This window comes from Hydra viridissima, unplaced genomic scaffold (assembly GCF_058129835.1).
Source record: "Hydra viridissima isolate aposymbiotic clone 2 unplaced genomic scaffold, HvirCarnegie_v1 scaffold_3, whole genome shotgun sequence".
Classification (NCBI taxonomy): domain Eukaryota; kingdom Metazoa; phylum Cnidaria; class Hydrozoa; order Anthoathecata; family Hydridae; genus Hydra; species Hydra viridissima.
The window spans coordinates 20,332,300-20,350,858 of NW_028324302.1; the positions used below are offsets into that span (position 1 = coordinate 20,332,300).

The 18,559-nt window shown below is 29.4% G+C and overlaps 2 protein-coding genes and 1 long non-coding RNA gene across 15 annotated transcripts in view; all 3 read left to right on the top strand.

Annotated features, from left to right (window-relative positions):
* Positions 1–13,769, top strand: part of LOC145180711 (transmembrane protein 94-like) — a 27,898-nt gene extending 14,129 nt beyond the window's left edge. For 2 of the 12 annotated variants that reach the window (XM_090083260.1, XM_090083263.1), the window contains 22 exons: positions 114–232; positions 546–639; positions 733–835; positions 959–1,061; positions 2,605–2,683; positions 2,766–2,848; positions 3,039–3,069; positions 3,621–3,697; positions 4,797–4,854; positions 5,222–5,305; positions 5,417–5,561; positions 5,722–5,885; positions 5,973–6,072; positions 7,325–7,433; positions 7,510–7,625; positions 10,335–10,441; positions 10,577–10,819; positions 10,933–11,081; positions 12,045–12,142; positions 13,011–13,104; positions 13,203–13,346; positions 13,565–13,769. In XM_090083260.1, coding sequence (XP_089939386.1) covers positions 114–232; positions 546–639; positions 733–835; positions 959–1,061; positions 2,605–2,683; positions 2,766–2,848; positions 3,039–3,069; positions 3,621–3,697; positions 4,797–4,854; positions 5,222–5,305; positions 5,417–5,561; positions 5,722–5,885; positions 5,973–6,072; positions 7,325–7,433; positions 7,510–7,625; positions 10,335–10,441; positions 10,577–10,819; positions 10,933–11,081; positions 12,045–12,142; positions 13,011–13,104; positions 13,203–13,346; positions 13,565–13,637 — 2,373 coding nt within the window. In that variant the 3' untranslated portion in view covers positions 13,638–13,769. Of the gene's footprint in view, positions 1–113; positions 233–545; positions 640–732; positions 836–958; positions 1,062–2,604; positions 2,684–2,765; positions 2,849–3,038; positions 3,070–3,620; positions 3,698–4,796; positions 4,855–5,184; positions 5,306–5,416; positions 5,562–5,721; positions 5,886–5,959; positions 6,094–7,324; positions 7,434–7,509; positions 7,626–7,823; positions 7,953–10,334; positions 10,442–10,576; positions 10,820–10,932; positions 11,082–12,044; positions 12,143–13,010; positions 13,105–13,202; positions 13,347–13,564 lie in introns of those variants that run through there. The other 10 variants (XR_016451193.1, XR_016451192.1, XR_016451191.1 and 7 more) reach the window with 10 other exon arrangements.
* On the top strand, positions 8,191–8,646 carry LOC149891374 (uncharacterized). The gene is made up of 2 exons (XR_016451197.1): positions 8,191–8,305; positions 8,483–8,646. It is a non-coding gene; the product is annotated as an uncharacterized LOC149891374 (long non-coding RNA).
* Positions 13,770–15,253: 1,484 nt separating the features above from the next.
* On the top strand, positions 15,254–17,393 carry LOC145202599 (uncharacterized). 2 transcript variants are annotated; one of them, XM_090082947.1, is made up of 4 exons: positions 15,254–15,406; positions 15,605–15,830; positions 16,366–16,519; positions 16,964–17,391. In XM_090082947.1, exons 1-4 carry the CDS (start codon positions 15,404–15,406, stop codon positions 17,190–17,192), a joined length of 612 nt encoding a protein of 203 aa, XP_089939073.1. In that variant the 5' UTR covers positions 15,254–15,403; the 3' UTR covers positions 17,193–17,391. The 2 variants fall into 2 exon arrangements, with proteins under 2 accessions (XP_089939073.1, XP_089939075.1); XM_090082949.1 differs by having other exon boundaries at positions 15,257–15,428; positions 16,964–17,393.
* Positions 17,394–18,559: the final 1,166 nt, after the last annotated feature.

Consider the following 18,559-nt stretch of genomic DNA (forward strand, 5'->3'; position numbering starts at 1 on the left):
GTTTCAAAAAGACATTTGTTCAAAACTTTATAAATTATCCTCTTTTGGTTATGGATTTTTTAAACTATCTTCCTTTTTTGCTTATCAATTAATTATGCTTCTTTCTTCTTCAGGGGCTTAATATGCTTCTCAATTCACCTTGTTTGTATCCATTAAAATCAATCAAAGAGAATGATTTTGTAAACCAATTGTTACTGGCTTCCAATAATTCTTTAACATCAGGGCTGAATGGGTAATCATCTTTTACTGTATTTAATATTCTTTTTTTTAGTTTTTATAAACTCTTGAGAGTTCTAAAGTTTTTGTTTTTAACTTGAATGTAAAGTTCATAGAAATTGGAAATTGTTTGGTCTAAAGTTCACTGAAGCCTGGTTTTTATATCAACTTTATGTAAACAAATGGAATTAGGATTTTCATGTTATTTGTTGTAAATTTTGTCTGCAAATTTTAAATTACATTATTTAAATTACAAATTAAATTACAATTAATACAAAAATACAATTTAAATTACAAATTAAAAAACTTATTTTGATATTGTCTTTAAGGTGCTTGTGCCATTTAGCCAGAGAAATTGGTTTTCAAGATAAAGCTCTAAAGAATTTCCAAAATAAGCAAAAAATATTTACATATAGTCCTATAGTAAGTTTAGTGTAGTTTTAATGCGTTTAAATTTCTTGAGATCAGCTGCATCTGTTGAGGTGGAAATTGATTTAAATGTTATGAAATTTTTAGGATTCCACTGAGGGTATTGTTCCTTCCAGTTTTTACCTTTCTATCATGAGAGAAAAACGGCTCCCACATATGATTTCATCAATAGTAAATCAAGCTAATAGCAGTATGTTTTTATTAAGCTATAAAATTTTAGTTATAAGTTGTTTTATTTCTATGTCATTAACTAATGTTTTGATGTTTTATTGGCGAATTAAAGATTTTAACGATTGTAAATATTTTTCTGAAGATGTCACTCAAATGTTCAGTAGTGGTTCAGCTGATATAGTTCTTGAAGCATGCACAGATATATGGAATGGTTTTGATATTAAACCACTTTCTGATGTTAAAAAGTAAACTTTTGCATTTTTGTATTGAACTCATAGTAACTTTAATATCTTAACTGTATTTATATTCACTTTATTTTATGTTGGTGTTTTTGGTTGTAAAATAGCACTGGCTAATAATATCATTGCTTCATAAACTTTTATAGTTGAGTGTGAGTAAAATCTGTACTGCTTCCAACAAAAATCAATTTTTTCTCTTCCATGTTTTTTTGGTGCGATTTTTGAATGATAATCCTTTTTACTGTTTTAATCTTTTTCTTGAGCAAAAAAGAAATTTTACAGTTAATTTTTCTTACATTAAGTTAAAGTTAGGAAATCAGGATGAGAAATGGGATTCTCATATCTCATAACTTTGGCATTTGAGACACGTTTGACAAATTTGAGAAAAGGAATAAAGTTTGAATAACAGATGTTTTTGTGAAAACCCAACAATCTTGTACTAAGCTCCTACTTCTTTAACACTCAAAGTTTCAATGTAACACATGAAAGAAAAATTAAATATCCAAATTTCCATCAGTTATCTAATAAGTTGCTCTCTGACAAGATTTCTGTGCCAATTTCCAAATATTCCAAGTATTTTTTGTTTGTTTATGGAATAGCAGTACATTATCTGAACACAAGGAAATGTAGCAGTACATAATCTGAACACAAGGAAAGTAAATAGTAATCTCTTAGAGGTCAGTTGAGTAATTGAGAGAAAAAAGACATATCATTGAACTAGTTGAAAGAATTCAACAATTCTATTTTATGTTTGGATAAAACAATTTGTTTTTACTTGCAAATCTTCTATTTGTTAATATTATAAACATGAAAACTCATTAATGGTTCATGTTTTGTACAAATGAAATGAACTGCATGAAAAACATTTTTAAATTTTTTTGGTTTGTAACTTTTTTGCAAATATCTACCGTGATAGTTACATTGATAACAAGCAAAACTTGTTTTTTTTTTTTTTTTTATCTTTGGCTTTTATGTACAGTTTTATGCACATACAAATTGCTAGTTACAAGAATCAATAGTAACTCTGAAATCTGATTCTGCTCATTCAATTTCTGCTTAAATTGTGTTGCTCAACAAACAATTGTACCAATGCATTTTGGCATGATGATTTAAATTACTTTGCTGTTGACCTATATTTTCAGTCTCCTTGAGTTCTTATCAGTGAGAAGAAATTTTAATGGAAATACTAAGTATAATACAAAACTAGGTATACTGGTCTGACTTTGTGGACAAGAGATTTTACCAAGTGCATACTAAAAAAATATACTAGAAAATGTAATTTAAGTAAATACAAAGTTTAAAACTAATTTCCATTTCATTCATCACAAAATCAAGACTTCATTATAACTTATGTTAACTTGTATAAAAATATAAATTTTTAACTTATGTTAACTTGTATAAAAGTATCATAGTTATAGGTATAGTATATCCTTTAATTATAGTTAAATATAATTAGATCTTTCAGTAGAATATGTAAATTCTAAGAAACACTTTATGTATTTGATATCCCTTTAATGATATTAGTTTTATTTCTTTTATTATTTAACAGAGAGAAAGCTCTAAACTTTTTCCAGAGAATGGATATTACTGGAAAATGCTTGGCTTACTCATACCGACCAGTGTTTGAGGTAATCATTTGTTAAATTCTTATGTTCTTATCTTGTTGCTTTTTGCTGCTGATATTGCTAATGTTATAAAATTTACATTTAGGGTGTTGTTGTAAATGACCATACCTTTGTTCAATTTAATAATAAATCTTGGGACTCAGCAGAACTGTTAGTCGATGCAACGCGGTACAACTGTTTTGCTTCTTTTTTATTTGGTGATTTTTTCATAATCAGTTTTTAAGTGTGCAGATACATTTTTGTGAAAATCATTTTAAAAAATCTTTTCTAGATGCTTAAATCTTCCATTTTCATTATGAAAGAGTTTTACTTGAACTATTTTGTTGATTATAATAAAATGCTCATTGTTGAATTATAGAGAAGCCTCTGAAAAGAAGAGGGAGACTGAAGTAAGCAAGCTTTTGAGCTTTAAGACATTTTTTACCTTGCATTCAATTTTTAATGAACTAATTTAACCTAAAATTTGTTTCAGTAGCTGTACTTAATAAATTCGGAAAACTGAGTTTTGCCATTTTTACTGCTGGCTACTCGATTCTAAAGATATCATAACACCTGGATGATGATTGACAGCTAATCTCTAGGGCTCATTAACTACATAATATATTTCAAAATGCAAGCTAAATATAGTAATTTCCTTGCAAAAAAATAACTTCTTGCAATATTTGTTTGATGATAACTTTTTGTTATATTAATAGAGGAAAGTATAAATTTGCTTAAAATAAAATATGATTACCTAAAAATTATCTAAAAGAACTCAATTTGGTAACTAATTAAATACAAGATTTTAATGCAAGGGAAAGAAATAGAGAAATTGTATTGCTCTTGCGGAAGAAAAATAGACAAAATATGTTGCATACCTTTATTTGTATCTTAAATTCAAAGATAAATTTTTTAAAATTTTAATATTGAAGCAAAATATTTATATATTTTAAATTTCCAGAGCCAAAATTCACAAGAAGATTTAAGTTGTGAAGATCTACTAAAGAATCATGCTCCTGACAATTCTGGATCAGTATGGTTAGTTTTTTTTTTTTTAAAAAAAGTTTTTTTTTTAAAAAAAAAAATCTTTAAAAATAAATGATCTTGTTCATTACTATTCTTTTACTACAACTGTAACAACTTTGTGTAGCATAGGACTTTGATATTATATATCACTTCTATCTAAAATCCAGACACTAGTTGTACAATTCGAATTTTAAACTGGCAGCTGAAGTGTAAGTTTTTTTCAGTCCTCTGGTTTTTGAAATTAAAAAAAATATTTTACTGTAAAAATTAGAAGACTGATAAAAAAAAAATGTTTTTTTTTTTAAAAAAATAGGTAAAAAGTGAAAAATCAGTTTATTCTAAAAATTTTTTGAGCAAGCATGTTTAATTTTATTAACAAAATAAGATTTACAAGGTTTTTAAACCAGACTTGTCAAGGTAAATGGAACCAAAAAAATTGAATTTGTTAACTAATTAAAAACAGGAGGAATTTAAATGTTGTAGAAGTAAAATCAAGTCATAAATTTCATAACAATAAAGGATAAATGAGTCATTTAACCTCCTCTGACTATAATCATTTTGCTGTAAAACATGAAATGATCATTTCTTGTGTGTTTATAAACTGATTTTCTTAAATATACACAAACAGTAGTGTTGGAATAATAAAACTGATCACTGGAAATTGAACTGATGTCAAACAGAAGCAAAAAAGTTTTATAAAATATTTTACAAGAGTTTCTAAGTTTTCTAACTTGATTCTTTCACTTCAAACATTTTTTGATAAGCTTTTTCAGGTTAAACTGTTCAAAATTTTTACTCTATGCCTAAATTGTTGGCAAGATCAAGGATGGTTGTGGAAAATGACCTACAGTGTATTTTTATATTGTGTAGTTCTCTAAGAAATTAAAGATTAAAATTCTTCTTGTCATCTTATTTTATTGAATCTGATCTTAAAACCTCTTGAAATTTGCTTGTAGAAAGAACTTGTATGATATGTTCTAACTGATATTTTTTAAATATCACCTTAAAAAGAATTTTTTTTTTTTAAACTTTTTGAATTCATCTAAGTATCAATGTAAACAACTTCACTGATTAGAAGTGCCTTATAATTATTTACACTTGATAATTTTAGTCAACTTGATAAACAGATTTTCCTTGGAATGGTTACCTTGACTCATCTTTTAAAAGAGGTTTGTATACCAAAATTAATTTTTCAGACATAAAAAATAACCACTCAAAGGTTGGTAACCTTTTGACCTTTAATTTTGATTTTCTTATTGTCTACAGATTTTTTTTAAAATTTAGTTATAGTTTTTAATTTAATTGATGTCTACAATTGATGCCATAAATTTTTATTACTAGGCAAATTTACTTAAAATAGTTTAAATCTACATGCTTATTTTGATCCTATCACAATGCAATGTTAAGATTTTTTTTTAGTTACTTATTCATTTTTTTTTTTTTTTTTTGGTTTTTCAATTACTTGTTCACTTGTTGTTTTTTTTTGTTCTTTTTTTCAGTTACTAGGATCTTTTTTGGTAAATTTGTTTTCTACAGGATGTTTTGACATTAGTTGAACAACTTAATGTTGCTGGGGTGCGATTTGTACATTTTTCTTATGACAATGAGTTGCTGAGTAGGGTTAGACAATACTATAAATATTTTTTTTAACTAGTAAGATAAAATTAAAAAATTTTTTTTTTCAATTAAAAGTTGTATCTATAATTCTTATTTTAGATTTTTTTTTTTTAGGTATTTTGTCAGCGTTTAGGATTAGAAACAGGTTGGAATTGCCATATTTCACTCAGTGATGACAATGATTATGTCGAGTATTCTTCTTCAGCGATTTCTGATTCCTGTCCATTTTTATATCAAGAGGATGTTGATTGTTTAAGTCGTGAGCTCCATCTTGTTTTTAAAACATTTTAAATAAATTTATATTTCACAAAAATAAGAAATGGCCTTATTGCTTATCTGTATAGCAGCTTCACTTGCTCCTTTATTTTCCTTTTCTCTTTTATTGTAATTCATTTTTTCAAAACAGATTTTTTATGCAGGGAGTTTTCGGCGTCGTGAAATTGATTCAAGCATAGGATCCTTTCGTCGTCGTGAACGAGATTCGAGTGCTAGTATACTTGCTAAGGTTGACTCACAAGAAGAAGATGAGCCACCAAAAAATGTGTACTCTGATTTTGATGAACTTTACTTTATGACAAATCGGGTGAGCATTGAATTGCTGTTTTATATCTTGGTTTCATTATATTATCAATTTCATTTCTAATTTCACATTTGAAGAAAATTTATTTAGTCTAAGCTTCCAAAAGGTATTCAGCGAATGCGCTCTCATCTTGAAGAAGTTGATGATGTGCCATTGCTTGTTCCTCTATTTACTGATTGTACTGCACAAGGTTTTACTTGAGAATTTCTCTGTAATAGTTAAATAATGTTTTTTTTTTGGTTTTTTTTTTTTGTAAATGTGTTAAATATTGTTAAATAGTATTTGGAGTTTAAAAAAGTCGCATGTTTTTTTTTTAATAAAGGATATAAACTAGTGTTATTTCAACATACTTCATAATGATGAGTAATACATGTGAAAATAGTTTGTGTTCAACATTTGTGTTCATTCATAAGTGTAACTTGGTTGTTGACAACACAAATTTACTTTTACTGCATTGAAATGGTCAGATTTTGTGCTAACAAAACAGCTGGGGGAGTTACTTTTTTGCTTCAATTTAAATGAGACTGCTACAGAAAGTCATTGTTTATTAGAAGAGGCCCACGAAGCATACTCTATTCAAAACTACTTGCAAAGGCTTGTTGTTGTTTGTTTTTTTTCAAAGATGGTTATTTTGGAGTGGAATTCAAAATATTTTCAACTAAGCCATTTGAGGATAAAGAATTGAAAGTAAAACAGAGTGATCATCTTTCTCCATTTTGCTTCACAAGTTCTGGTACAAATGTTAGATGTTGCCCTAGATGACTGTTACCATCCACTTAAAAGCGATAGAAGTTACTTTAAAGCAAAGAAATATGTTGCTTTAATTCAAGTGATCTTTGGAAAGCGTTTTTTGATGTGAGAAATATAAACCTAAAGAATGAAGCGTTGTTCTAAAGGATGGAGTTTTGCGTCAAATTGCAATTGACATTAAAAAGTGGAGGTATTGCAATAATTTTAAGTACAAAAAAGTCAATGCAAAAAAGAGGAGAACCTCTCTTATTGATTTTAAAAGATCTCACACTAAAAATGATGTATTGTATTATGAGTTGGTAGAACCTTATAAAACTGCTTTGGGAAACATTATAAGCAGCAAATAATAAAATTGAGCCAATCATTGAAACAAAAATGACTAGAATACAATAAAAGACACGTTAAGATAATTCTCCAGCAAGAAGATGCTCAATCACATTGCAAGATAGGTTAAAGAATTATTGGATGGATTTTGTTGTCTTGCCCCTTGTAAATTGGCTTTACAAACGGATTACCTTAAAAGTCTATTTTTTCCTCCACAAATTTCTTCCTTCTGTGGAAAAACTTGTTCTTTTCTACAGTCCCATGAAAAGTTCAGAAACAGTTTTAAACTCCCAATATTATTATTAACAATATTATTGAGTTAACTGATTTTAATAACTTTTCTTTTTTATTTTTATCTTATTTTTAAGCTGTGTGTGAAATGATCAATATTATGCAGGACTACGATGATATTGTGTGTTGCATCGGTAGTTCTTTAAACTCACGAAATCATACTATATTCTCTTCTACTGATGTTAGGTATGTATTCTTAGAATATAGTTAGTTTTTCTTACAAGCTTTTAAACACTCTGTCCATTTTTTTCCTTTTTTAAAGTATATCAGTCAATCCTATCTTTCATAATATCTGTCCCACAAAGCAACACAAACTTAATGGGTGTTATGATTTGAAGAATTCTGAATTAGATATTTGGGCTGTTAACAAAGTTAAAGGTAATTTTATCTTAAAAAAACTATTGCTTTTTTGCATTTGTTTGAGATGAGTAACAAATCCGTATAAAAATATATATTAAAATTTTTCTTTAAAAATTACACTGGTCTGCGTCAAAAATGTTCCTAGGGTTTTCTTAGGTGATTCTCAATGAAATTTGCCTTCTAAATCCGAATCTAGGATTCAAATTTTTGACTTAGGTCTAGTTTTAAAGATACAGATGTAGGGCTTTATACCGCATATAACAGCTGAGTATCCATTTTATTGCAATTCCCAGGTGACAGTTGTATATTAATATATTTATAAACAGTATCTAAAGTATATTTATAAAGTTTTATTAATCATTGTCAATTTTTTATAAGCAAATATATGAGATAAATAAAATTTATTTCATAAAAATGAATAGAAAATGTAAAAACAGTCCCAACAGATTCTGCTATGTGTGTGGAAAGGTAACTTTTAGTGATCAGCAATGCACCATAACTACGCTAGTAAAGTTGGAATAAAGCTGGGCGATCAAGACAAAAGTTTTTCCCCACACATATGCAGCACAGCCTGTGTCGTAGCCTAAAGGCTCTGGAATGAGAAAAAGCAAATTGCATGTCATTTTGTGTACCGATGGTATGGAGAGAAGGCAAGGACCATACGACAGACTGCTATTTTTGTATGACCAATCTTCAAGGTGAGATAATTTCTTAAAAGAACAATATTTAACTAATCCAAACATTTTTTTTTTTTTATATAGTCTAGCGAAGTTTGAATTGTTTATAAAAATTGTGCTGAAATTCAACAAAAAAATTCTTTAGATTGTATAAAAAAGTGGATAAAAATCTGAAAATAAATATGTGAATTCTTTCAGGTGTCAATAAGAAAAACAAACACATGATGGTCCATCATAAAATTCCTTCTGCCATTAAGTCAGTACCACATAGCCCAGGAGTTCCAGTTCCTTCTCCACCTGAGAAAGGCGAGCTAGAAGTGGAAGGTGTAAAAGTGGAAGACACTGACATATGTGACATATGAGCCAACGTCTAGCATGACTTTGCCAAGACCACTCACTTTAGTCAATTAAATGACTTGACCAGAGATCTTGGTCTTTCTAAAGAAAATGCACCACTTCTTGGTTCCCGTCTTTGTGAGATCAATCTCCTCTCCAAAGAAACTACCTTCTATTGGTATAGAAACAGAGAAGAAAAGTTTCGAAGGTTCTTTGAAGTTGATTCTTCTAGCTCACTGGTATATTGCAATGATGTTAAAGACTTAATAGATGCACTTGGCGTTCCTTACCAACCAAGAGAATGGAGGCTCTTTATCTATTCCTCTATCAGAAGCCTAAAGGCAGTACTTCTACACATTGGCAATAAAATGGCATCTGTACCTATTGGATATTCAGTTCAGTTGACAGAAAGCTACAAGAACATGAAAATATTGATTGATGCAATCAAGTAACCCAAACACAATTGGCTAATATGTGGTGACTTTATGTAAAATACTTATTTAGTTTTTTTGTCAATATAAAGCTTTCCTTTGAAAATACTTCAGCACCTGAGGGTAATTTTTTAGAAAGAAATATATTTTAACTTACTAAGGTTTGATTTTTTATGAATAAATCTTTTCTTTTCAGGTTGTGTGCTTTCTACTTAGATGCAAGGGGGGTACACAAAATACCCTTGCTTCTTTAGTCTATGGGATAGTAGGGCAGATTCTTACTATAAGCAGAAAGACTGGCCATCTCGGGAAGCATTCACAATTGGGAGCTACAACGTGATAGCTGAACCACTAGTCCCTCCAGAAAATGTTTTACTTCCTCCTCTCCATATCAAACTTGGTCTGATGAAAAACTTTGTAAAAGCACTAAATAAAAAAGGCTAAGCTTTTAAGTATCTATTGCAAAAGTTCCCACAGATCAGTAATGCCAAGCTACATGCAGGTATATTAGACAGACACAAAATTAGAACTCTGTTAAAGGGACAAAGATTTTGATATCAAAATAGTAGGCATTCAATGAGGTGCATGGCGAATGTTCAGCACAGTAATTAAAGGATATCTGGGAAATAAAAGAAGCTCTGAATATGTTTCACATGTCAATGAGCTTATGAAAAGCTTCAAAAAACTGGGAGCTCGCATATCAATAAAAATGCATTTTCTCCAGTCACATCTTGATTATTTTCCTGAAAACTGTGGACACTACAACGAGGAACAGGTTGAAAGATTCCACCAAGATATAAAAATAATGGAGACCAGATATCAAGAACGTTGGGACATAAACATGTTGCCTGACTATTGTTGGTGTCTTAAACATGACGAACCAATAACTCTTCACAAACGGAAGGCATCAAGGACTTTTTCTTTACAGTATTCAATTACTTCACAAGTTGTTTTTAAATTAAAGTTAATAAAGGAGTTTAATTGAGCCTTTTTTCAGTTTACAAATAATTATTGCAATGTATTACATTACTAGGATGAAAATGAGAGATTTCTTGAAAAGTTATGTTTTTCTCAAAAAAATTAGGTGTGCTGTATTTCAATAACCTGACCTGATTGAGCAAAATAAATGTCATATTCAGGTTTAGGAGGCCAATTTCATTAGGAATTACCTAAGAAACCCCCAGGAACAGAAAGTTTTTTTTTCAAACGCAGCCCTGTGTTATTTACTTAAAAAATCGTTTCTTTAAAAAACTCGTGAATAAATAAATTTATTTTTTAACAAGAAAACTGTGTAGGACCTTTGGAGTTGAGTTCGATGCTGAACAGCATCAGTTGTTCACTTAGATTATCACGTGAAGAGAATTTCCCAATGTCAGCTCTGTTATGTGAAGTAAATATTTTTTCTAAAAGGTTTCTTTTTTAAACTTCCTTTTGCCATGGTTTAATAAATTTAAGTTATTTTTCTTTTTTTTTATTATTATTGTTAGAATATCATAATTATGGTTTGTTGTAATAAATTTTATAGTCTCGTCGACTTCTATTTGGACTTCGGAGTTGCTTCCTGTTCTTGGTGTATTGTCATCTTTTTCTGACTACTCTTCAACTTCTCTCAACTTGTTTTTTACTCCCTCCACCGTTGAGTGGTTTGCAAATGTTGTGGTTGATTTGTATCATAATACCTTTGCTGAGCATTTCTCTCATTGGGGCACCAAATAATGGGAAGCTCATGAAAATAATTACGGGCAAAAGAAAGAAACACAACTATAAAGTAAACTACCAAAAGTTAATTTCCTATGAAAAAAAACAAGTTGCAACCTGATGTTACTGAGTATTGTATAAAAATCACGTTACAACCTGAAGTTGCTAAAATATTTTTTTTAGGATTTTGCTTCTACTTATGTCAAGCAGTTTTTAGTCACGTTTGGATTAAATGCTCTTCTCATAACTACTGTTTTGTTCCCTTGGCTTCTAACCATGTTCTGTAAAAGTAGCAATCTGAAGACGAGATGCACCTGGATTTTAGGTTCAAGGTAACTTTATTTTTTAATATTCATCAAAGTTAATTAACTACTAGTCGTGGCACAAGTGGTTTTTCAGATTTTTGTTAACTCGTGTTTTTTTAATTTTGTATTTTATTTACATAGTGTTTCTTCATCGTATTATTTTTACTAATTTTTATTTGATTCTTATATTATTACGGTAGTGGAAAAATAATAAATACATGAACTACATATTTAGAAATATACATTTTATTCTAATAAATACAAAAATGGTTAGTTTGAGTTTATATTGAGAAAAATTCAATATTTTTCAAATTCAAAATTAAATATTGAGAAAATTCAATATTTATATAACAAATAGTTAAAATAAATAATAAAACAATAAACAACAGAAAAAACTTTCTTTTTTTTTTTTTTTCTTTGCAAAAGGTATATTAGTGCTTTATACATTACAACAGTTAGTTAACATTTTGCAGCATGTCCCTTTTTTTTTTAACTTCAATAAGTCTTTTGGGCATGCTGTTGACCTATTTTTGTAGTCAAACTCTTTATTTGCTGGTCTGCGGACAAACTGCTAACCATCTAATCCAAAAGTTATTTTAGATTCTTCTGTCCAAAAAACTAAGCCCCATTTTTCCATGCAGTATATTTATAACAAAATTCTTTTTTGGCCTCTACATGTCATTCAGTAAAAGGTACACTTCTACAACATGAAAAAGGTACGTTCAATAAAAGGTACACTTCTAAACATGGTTACTAGTTACATAAGAAAAATCAAAGAGAAATTTTTTTTTTTAACATAAATGTATTAACACTAAACATAAAAATTTATCATCAATTGCTGAGAATAAAATGTGTAGGTCATATATTTATTATTTTTTCCACCACCGTTTATTCTTTTTTTTTTTTGCAGTAAATATTTATTTTGCTTAGTTTTTTAGTTGCTTGTAGGAGTTTGTTTGCGTTTATCGATATCCTTCTGTTTTGTCGTAGAAATGCTTCACTTTCTATGGGAGGTTACTATAATGAGTTGAAAGATGGTTACCATGCTGCTCAAGATATCGTTTTATGCTACATAACGATTTCTTTTTGTAAGTTGAACGAGGGAAAATAATTTAGTTTCTGGGAAAATGTCATTTAAATGTCAGGGAATTTGCATTAGCCAAGTGGATCGCCCCCTCTGGTTATTTGAAAGTAGACATCAAGCTACAGTTTACTTTCTTAAAATTGCTTAATCCACCATTTGCAAAAATGAGAATACTATATATACTATAATACTATAATACTATATATGTAGGGGTCTAACAATCAATTCAGGGATCGAAAAGTCTGGTAAATTTTTCAAATTTATGTAACTAATGGTGTATCGATGTGTTGGTCACATAGATCATTTCATACCAGAAAACCACATTAAATCTGGTTTTCTGGTGTGAAAATTCTTGAAAGAATTTTCAAAGAATTCACCAAGTAATGTTGAACTCAAAACGATCAAAGAAAGGTGCGCGCTGAACCTAAGGAGGTATTTACAACTAAAAACTAAAAGTAATTTTAAAAAAAAAGTTTTTTTTGCTATTACATAACTCAAAAAACATAAAATTCAAATAAAATGACACAGTTAAATAGCCTGCAACCATTGACATCAATATATTCGTTAATTTGATTGTACCAGTAAACTAAACGCTCAGTAAACTAAACGCTCACTAATAGTGTAGACGTCTTTTTTTTTTGAGAAATTTGTTGAGATGATCGCAAGTTCGAATATTTTTTATACCAATCCATTATCCAATCCAATATATAATCATAATCCATTATCCAATCTAATTATCTTATCCGTACAAAGCTTTGAAAATCGAAATTTACGGCTAGGTAATTCGATCCCTGAATCAAAGGTTGAAAGAAAAAAAATTAATTCAAGTTTAATAAATTTTATTTTCAAATGAAATTTTTGTTTAATTTTAGCCTTTATGTCTTCATCATTTGTGCATCGTTCTGATTTTCTGTGGAAAAGATCTCCCTTTAAAAACAAACCTTGGTGCGTTTGTGTTTTAGCAAGGTATTTGAATCGCTATTTTTGTCTCAGATATTCATTATATTTTGAATTGTTCTTCTCGATTTTTAAAAACTTCGGTTAACTTTTGGGTTTATTTTTAGTTTGCTTCTGCAAACCATACTTACATTGATCTTTGATTACTCGCATGACATAGCTGCTATTTCGCCGTTTTTTTACACTGTTTGCTTTGTCGTTATACTCCTTGTGGTGTTGCTAAGTGAGGCATATAAAGGATGTTTGAAGCGGTATGTATTTGAAACCTAAATAATACGTCTAATTAAATTTTGTATGTAATCAAGTAATATGTCGTTCGTTTTTACATTTTTTCTCCGTGTAAAGTTGCAATCTTTGCTGTTTGTAAAAGATATACCAAGTTTGTAAAGTATACTTGTAACGCGTTTGATTAAACGGAAAAGAGATTGCTTTATAATTAACCTTTTAATAGAAAAAATGTTGTCTTTAGGAAATCCATAAGACTTCAAAAGAGAGAAAGACTAAAATTTGACACTAAACTTGGTATGAACTCTCCAATATAAATTTGGATTGTATGCTGTTAGCTTTTTTTTATTGAAGCTGTAGATTTATTTCAGGAAACGAGTTTTAAAATCTAATATATTCAGGTATATACATGTACATAAATAATATATAAATACTCTGCTTCTTATTTAGTTGTAGTTTTTTCTTTCGATATAATTCTCTGTATATTTTAATTTAAAGTCTAGATTAACATGTTCTAAGTTCTAAGGTTAATACCACCCTAAACGCTTCAAAGAAACAGCCAGGTTTTAAATGATTTGATCCATTTGCAAATTTTTTTTTACGTGTTAAAAAATAATCCAGTAATGATAAGTTTGAATATATGTTGTTAGCCATTTTGGAGCACTGACAAAATGCGAAGGATCGTAATAAGAAATTTTATTTTAAAAGCAGGTTTACTGAAAACCGAAAATATTGGTAAATAGTTTAAAATAATGATGACCTGATTTCAATCATTAGTATTTGCTAATGTATTAAACGATTAAAAATAATATCATTCCTTCAACTGTGGCGCTAATAGTAACTGTAATATTTAATATCAAGGAACTATTAGATCAGACTTGCATACAAGTACAGAATTTATAGCTACACTAATCTTTTTGATGTCTTGTCCGTTCTTTCTAATTAAAAAATGATTCACTGAAGGAAATTGGCAAATTTTATGAGCATAAAAACTTTTTTAAGGAGTTTTGTGGTCTATCTACCCTTTGAGACCCATTAAAGAAATAAAATCTTGGCTAAAGAAACGATGAATGGGACGGGGGGGGGTGAAACCCCCCTGATCTCAGATTGATACACGATTATAAAGAAGATATATGCTTTAAAATGGCCACATGAGACTGATCTACATATAAATTATATTAAAAGATTTTACATTTACAATTTGGAGTGTATCTGAACAAATACTAAAAGGAATTCATCAACTACTGACATAAAATAGCCACTAAAATCTTATAAAAGTTTATGATTTTTTATTCAACTAAATAGAAATTAGCTCATGTATGTTAAACGCTCAGGGTTCTTCTTATTTAAAACTTTCTAATTTTTAACTTACCTTATTAAAGAAGCCATATTTAAAGCTGATTGGACCCTCAAAAATTTTACAGATAAAACATAATCCTTAGCGCACCAGCATTGTTCTATGTGATTTGCCAAATGCTTATGATCTTCATGATTGTTCGATAGTTCTGCAAAAAAAAAAAAAAAAAAAAGGGCGGTCGACTATTGAAGCCAGTGAGCTGTTACATTTTTTCAAGGAAAAACTTGACACGATTTTTTTGAATTTGATACTTTACTTATAAATGACAATTGTTTTGAAACACGTTTACTGTTAAATCTAACATATTCATGAAAAAATCCAAGCTTTGCCATTTTCTAACGAGTAACTATGCTAGAAAAAAAGTCAAAAAACTCTCTTAACCTAATTTTGGATTGGAAAACCAAACTATTTGAACAATTGTTATCTTTTGCTATCTTTTTATTGGTGGAGTCTTTTAGCTTGTAATAGATTTGATGCCATTGAAGGTGAGAAAACTTGGCTGTTTCAACACATCTCCAGCATCACATAGGCTTCGCAAAAGATTAAAGAAATGAAACGAGGTCAGTTCACAAACAACGCTCGTTGTTTTCCGAATGTTACTTTTTGCACCAACACGAAGAAATCATACATTCCGCTCGCGAAAAAAAAAAGTTTAAAGTATCTTAGAGTCTCCTTTTGAATTAATTGGAAAATTTGAGGAAGCAAAAGACTTAAGAATATTTAGCTATGGTTGGTTTCTTAAGTCCTTTTCGTACGTTTCTTTTTCTTTGCTTTTTTTTTCTTTATGTGTGATGATGTTTATGCAGTAGTGTTTGATGTTGTTTTTGATATTGCCCATGAGGGAAGGTTTTTGGTGATGTTTTGATTTGTGATTGTCAATGTTAATAACCTGTATATAAAACATGGTTCCTTGTGGTTGTTATTTAGATTTCTCTTTTTATGATATTCTTTCTGCTGGTGGCAAATGGTATTTTCTCTCGAACATTTTATTCCGAGAGTTCGATTAGATGGTTGGTTAATTTGTACAAAGAAAAAAGATCTTCGGATTTTCAGTTTTGTCCAATAGTTACGGATCAAAATGATAAAGAACTGGCTAAAACACTTGCGTCAAACCTTTCTAAAAGAAAAATAAAAAGTCTAAAGTGTCCACACGGTGTGCTATTTATTGCTCTTTTATATATGATGAGTTCGTAGTTTACAGAAATAAAAATTAATATTTAAACTTGTTCAAATTTTCTTATAAATTCGTAAAGAAATGTTTCACAACGCGTCTAACCTGTCTAATAGCCTGTATAAAATAATGAGCAAAGAGCCTATGTATTAGCCTGAGTATTAGACTGTGTAATTGGCTGAGTTTTAGCATTAAAAGGATTATACAAACACACACACACACACACACACACACACACACACACACACACACACACACATGCACGCACGCACGCACGCATAATCCTTTGAACTTAGTAGGCTATAGTTATTTTTACCGGCTATTGATCTTTCAGCTACAACTATTTACTGATAAATTTTTATTTGAAATTTTGTTTATTAAAACTAGGATCCCTAATAAGATAATTTAAAAGCCCCACACGTATGTACATTCCTCTAAAATTGGTGTTAATTCCTCTAAAAATAATTAAGCAGAGCCTTAGAAAGAGAACAAGAAATAATTTTGATTGTAATTTTAGAGTTTTTCAATAAAAGGCAATTATACGAGGTTCAAAATTTCCCCCCTGGAACTGTATGGGAGAAAATGGCGTGCAGCTCCAAGAAGGAAGTCGAGAAAAGTAATTCTTATGTAATGTGCGAAGAATGCACTTTTCGACTAAGGTTACCTTCATCGTAAGTTTTATTTGTCGTATTTCTATTTTTAGGAGATTTGTTTTTCATTTTATTTAGATAAATAGTCCGGCGATGAGGATATAAAAATATGCTAAAAGAACGTGTCAGTAAGCTTTAAGAATGTGCGATCTTTCGAAAACTAACTTGTGATAAGAATGTATAAAAGTGAGATTAGATTGTGTGTACGTGTGAAAACGAAATTTATGCGTGTGAAACATCAAACGTGTGAAAAAAAAAAAAAAGTCTAAAGATTTGAGCGTGAAATGTACGAAATGTGCGAACGGACGATTAAAAATTATCAAAGTAAGATAGTGTGCAACCAGATATAAAAAAGAAACCTGAGTGGGGAAAAGGTGCAAATCAATAAATTAGCTTGGCAATTTATTCTTGCTTGATATAAAATCTCCATAAAAAATGTGAAAATTTTTTTTTTTTCTTTTACAGATACTATCCACGTGAACATTACCATGTGATTTGCGGCAAAGGAGAAGACATGTCATGCCTTACTGGTGAAGGTGTGTGCGTAAGAAACACAGTTGCGGAGCGTTTACTCTACGATAGCGATAATGTTGGTCAGACTCGTTTAGCGGGATGGAAAGAGGTCATTTACATTTTCACAAAATCTTGCTCATGTCAAATCATCAAGAACAGCGTGTTTGATCCTTTCGTTTAGATCTTCAGAACTTTGGAAACTTTTTATATTCAAATGTTTTTTTTTTGTTTTAAAAATTAAAAGAAGCAAAAAAATTCTGTGCTTCAATTTAAAGAAAATCCATTTTTGAAATTTTGGTTTTGACATCTCTTAAAATGTGATGAGAACAACACACTGAAACTTATTCACTGTTTTACTTTATTAACAGAAAATTTTGTTCTGTTTAAACAAATATTTTTCAAAATAAATACTGTTTTAAACGTTGTTTTCAATAAATACTGTTTAAACATATTCATAGGTAGGCGTTTAGGTAGACATTATGTGGCGCTTTTCTCATTTGCAAAAAAACGATTCAAATTATTGAAACATGAAGCAATTTACATTAAAGTTAATCCATAAGAAAAGTGTCAATATAATAAAATTACATAATGGTACTGAAACTAACGACTTCTAACACAAGCACAGCGTATTGGAAAACTGTTACTTAGTGTGATGCTTCCACTTTTTGGTTTCAAATCATTCAGATTGTTGGTTTGTTTACCTTTTTCAGGACAATCTTTGATAAATAAGCTGAAAATAACCTCTGTATAGGCGGAAATTGAATTTCATGTAGTGTACCAAAAAAAACTACAACTCATTTATAAAACGAACTCGATTAGTATTTTGCTTGTTTACTTAAATTGAGTCTAGTTTACTCATAGGTGTCATTTTGTGCATGCTACGCTCAAACCAAAAAGTAAAAACACGTAAACTTCGTCTTCGAAAAAATCTTAAAAATGTTTTTCGATGACAGACTGACTTTCTATATAATAGCCATTTCTCTAATTCGATAGCGCAACTACTTTCTCAGCTTGAAAAAAAGGTCAGTAAGGACAAAAATGTAAACAAACAGCGGCAAACTATTTTTTCTTTTTCAAAATTTTGGTAGCTAAAAATATTATTTTTTAGCTGGTCGTTTATTATTTTTAAAGTTTTATATTCTTCAAGCTTCTGTAACTTTCATGACATACTTCTATTTTTTTTTCTATGATTGTTTTTTCGGATGATAAAAGTTTACAATTTTCACAATCTACGTTTTTGGTAGAATCAATTTTTGTATGAGTTTCAGTATCAATATTAGTTGTAAACTCTGGATATTTCAACATTTTGCATGGAGATTTTCTAAGTAACTTATCTTGTGGTGTCTTGAATGAAAAAATGCTAGGAACGTCATTCCCTGATTTTAAAGTTTTTTTTACCGCATCCTGAACTAACTTTTATTTCCTCATGCCTATAGTAAAATACACACACTTTCGTGTGTTTCATTATTTCAAATTTATCAGCACCTCCTTTACGTTTATATTTAAATATTTCGCTACACCAAGCTCTGTAAACATCAAGTTTGTTTT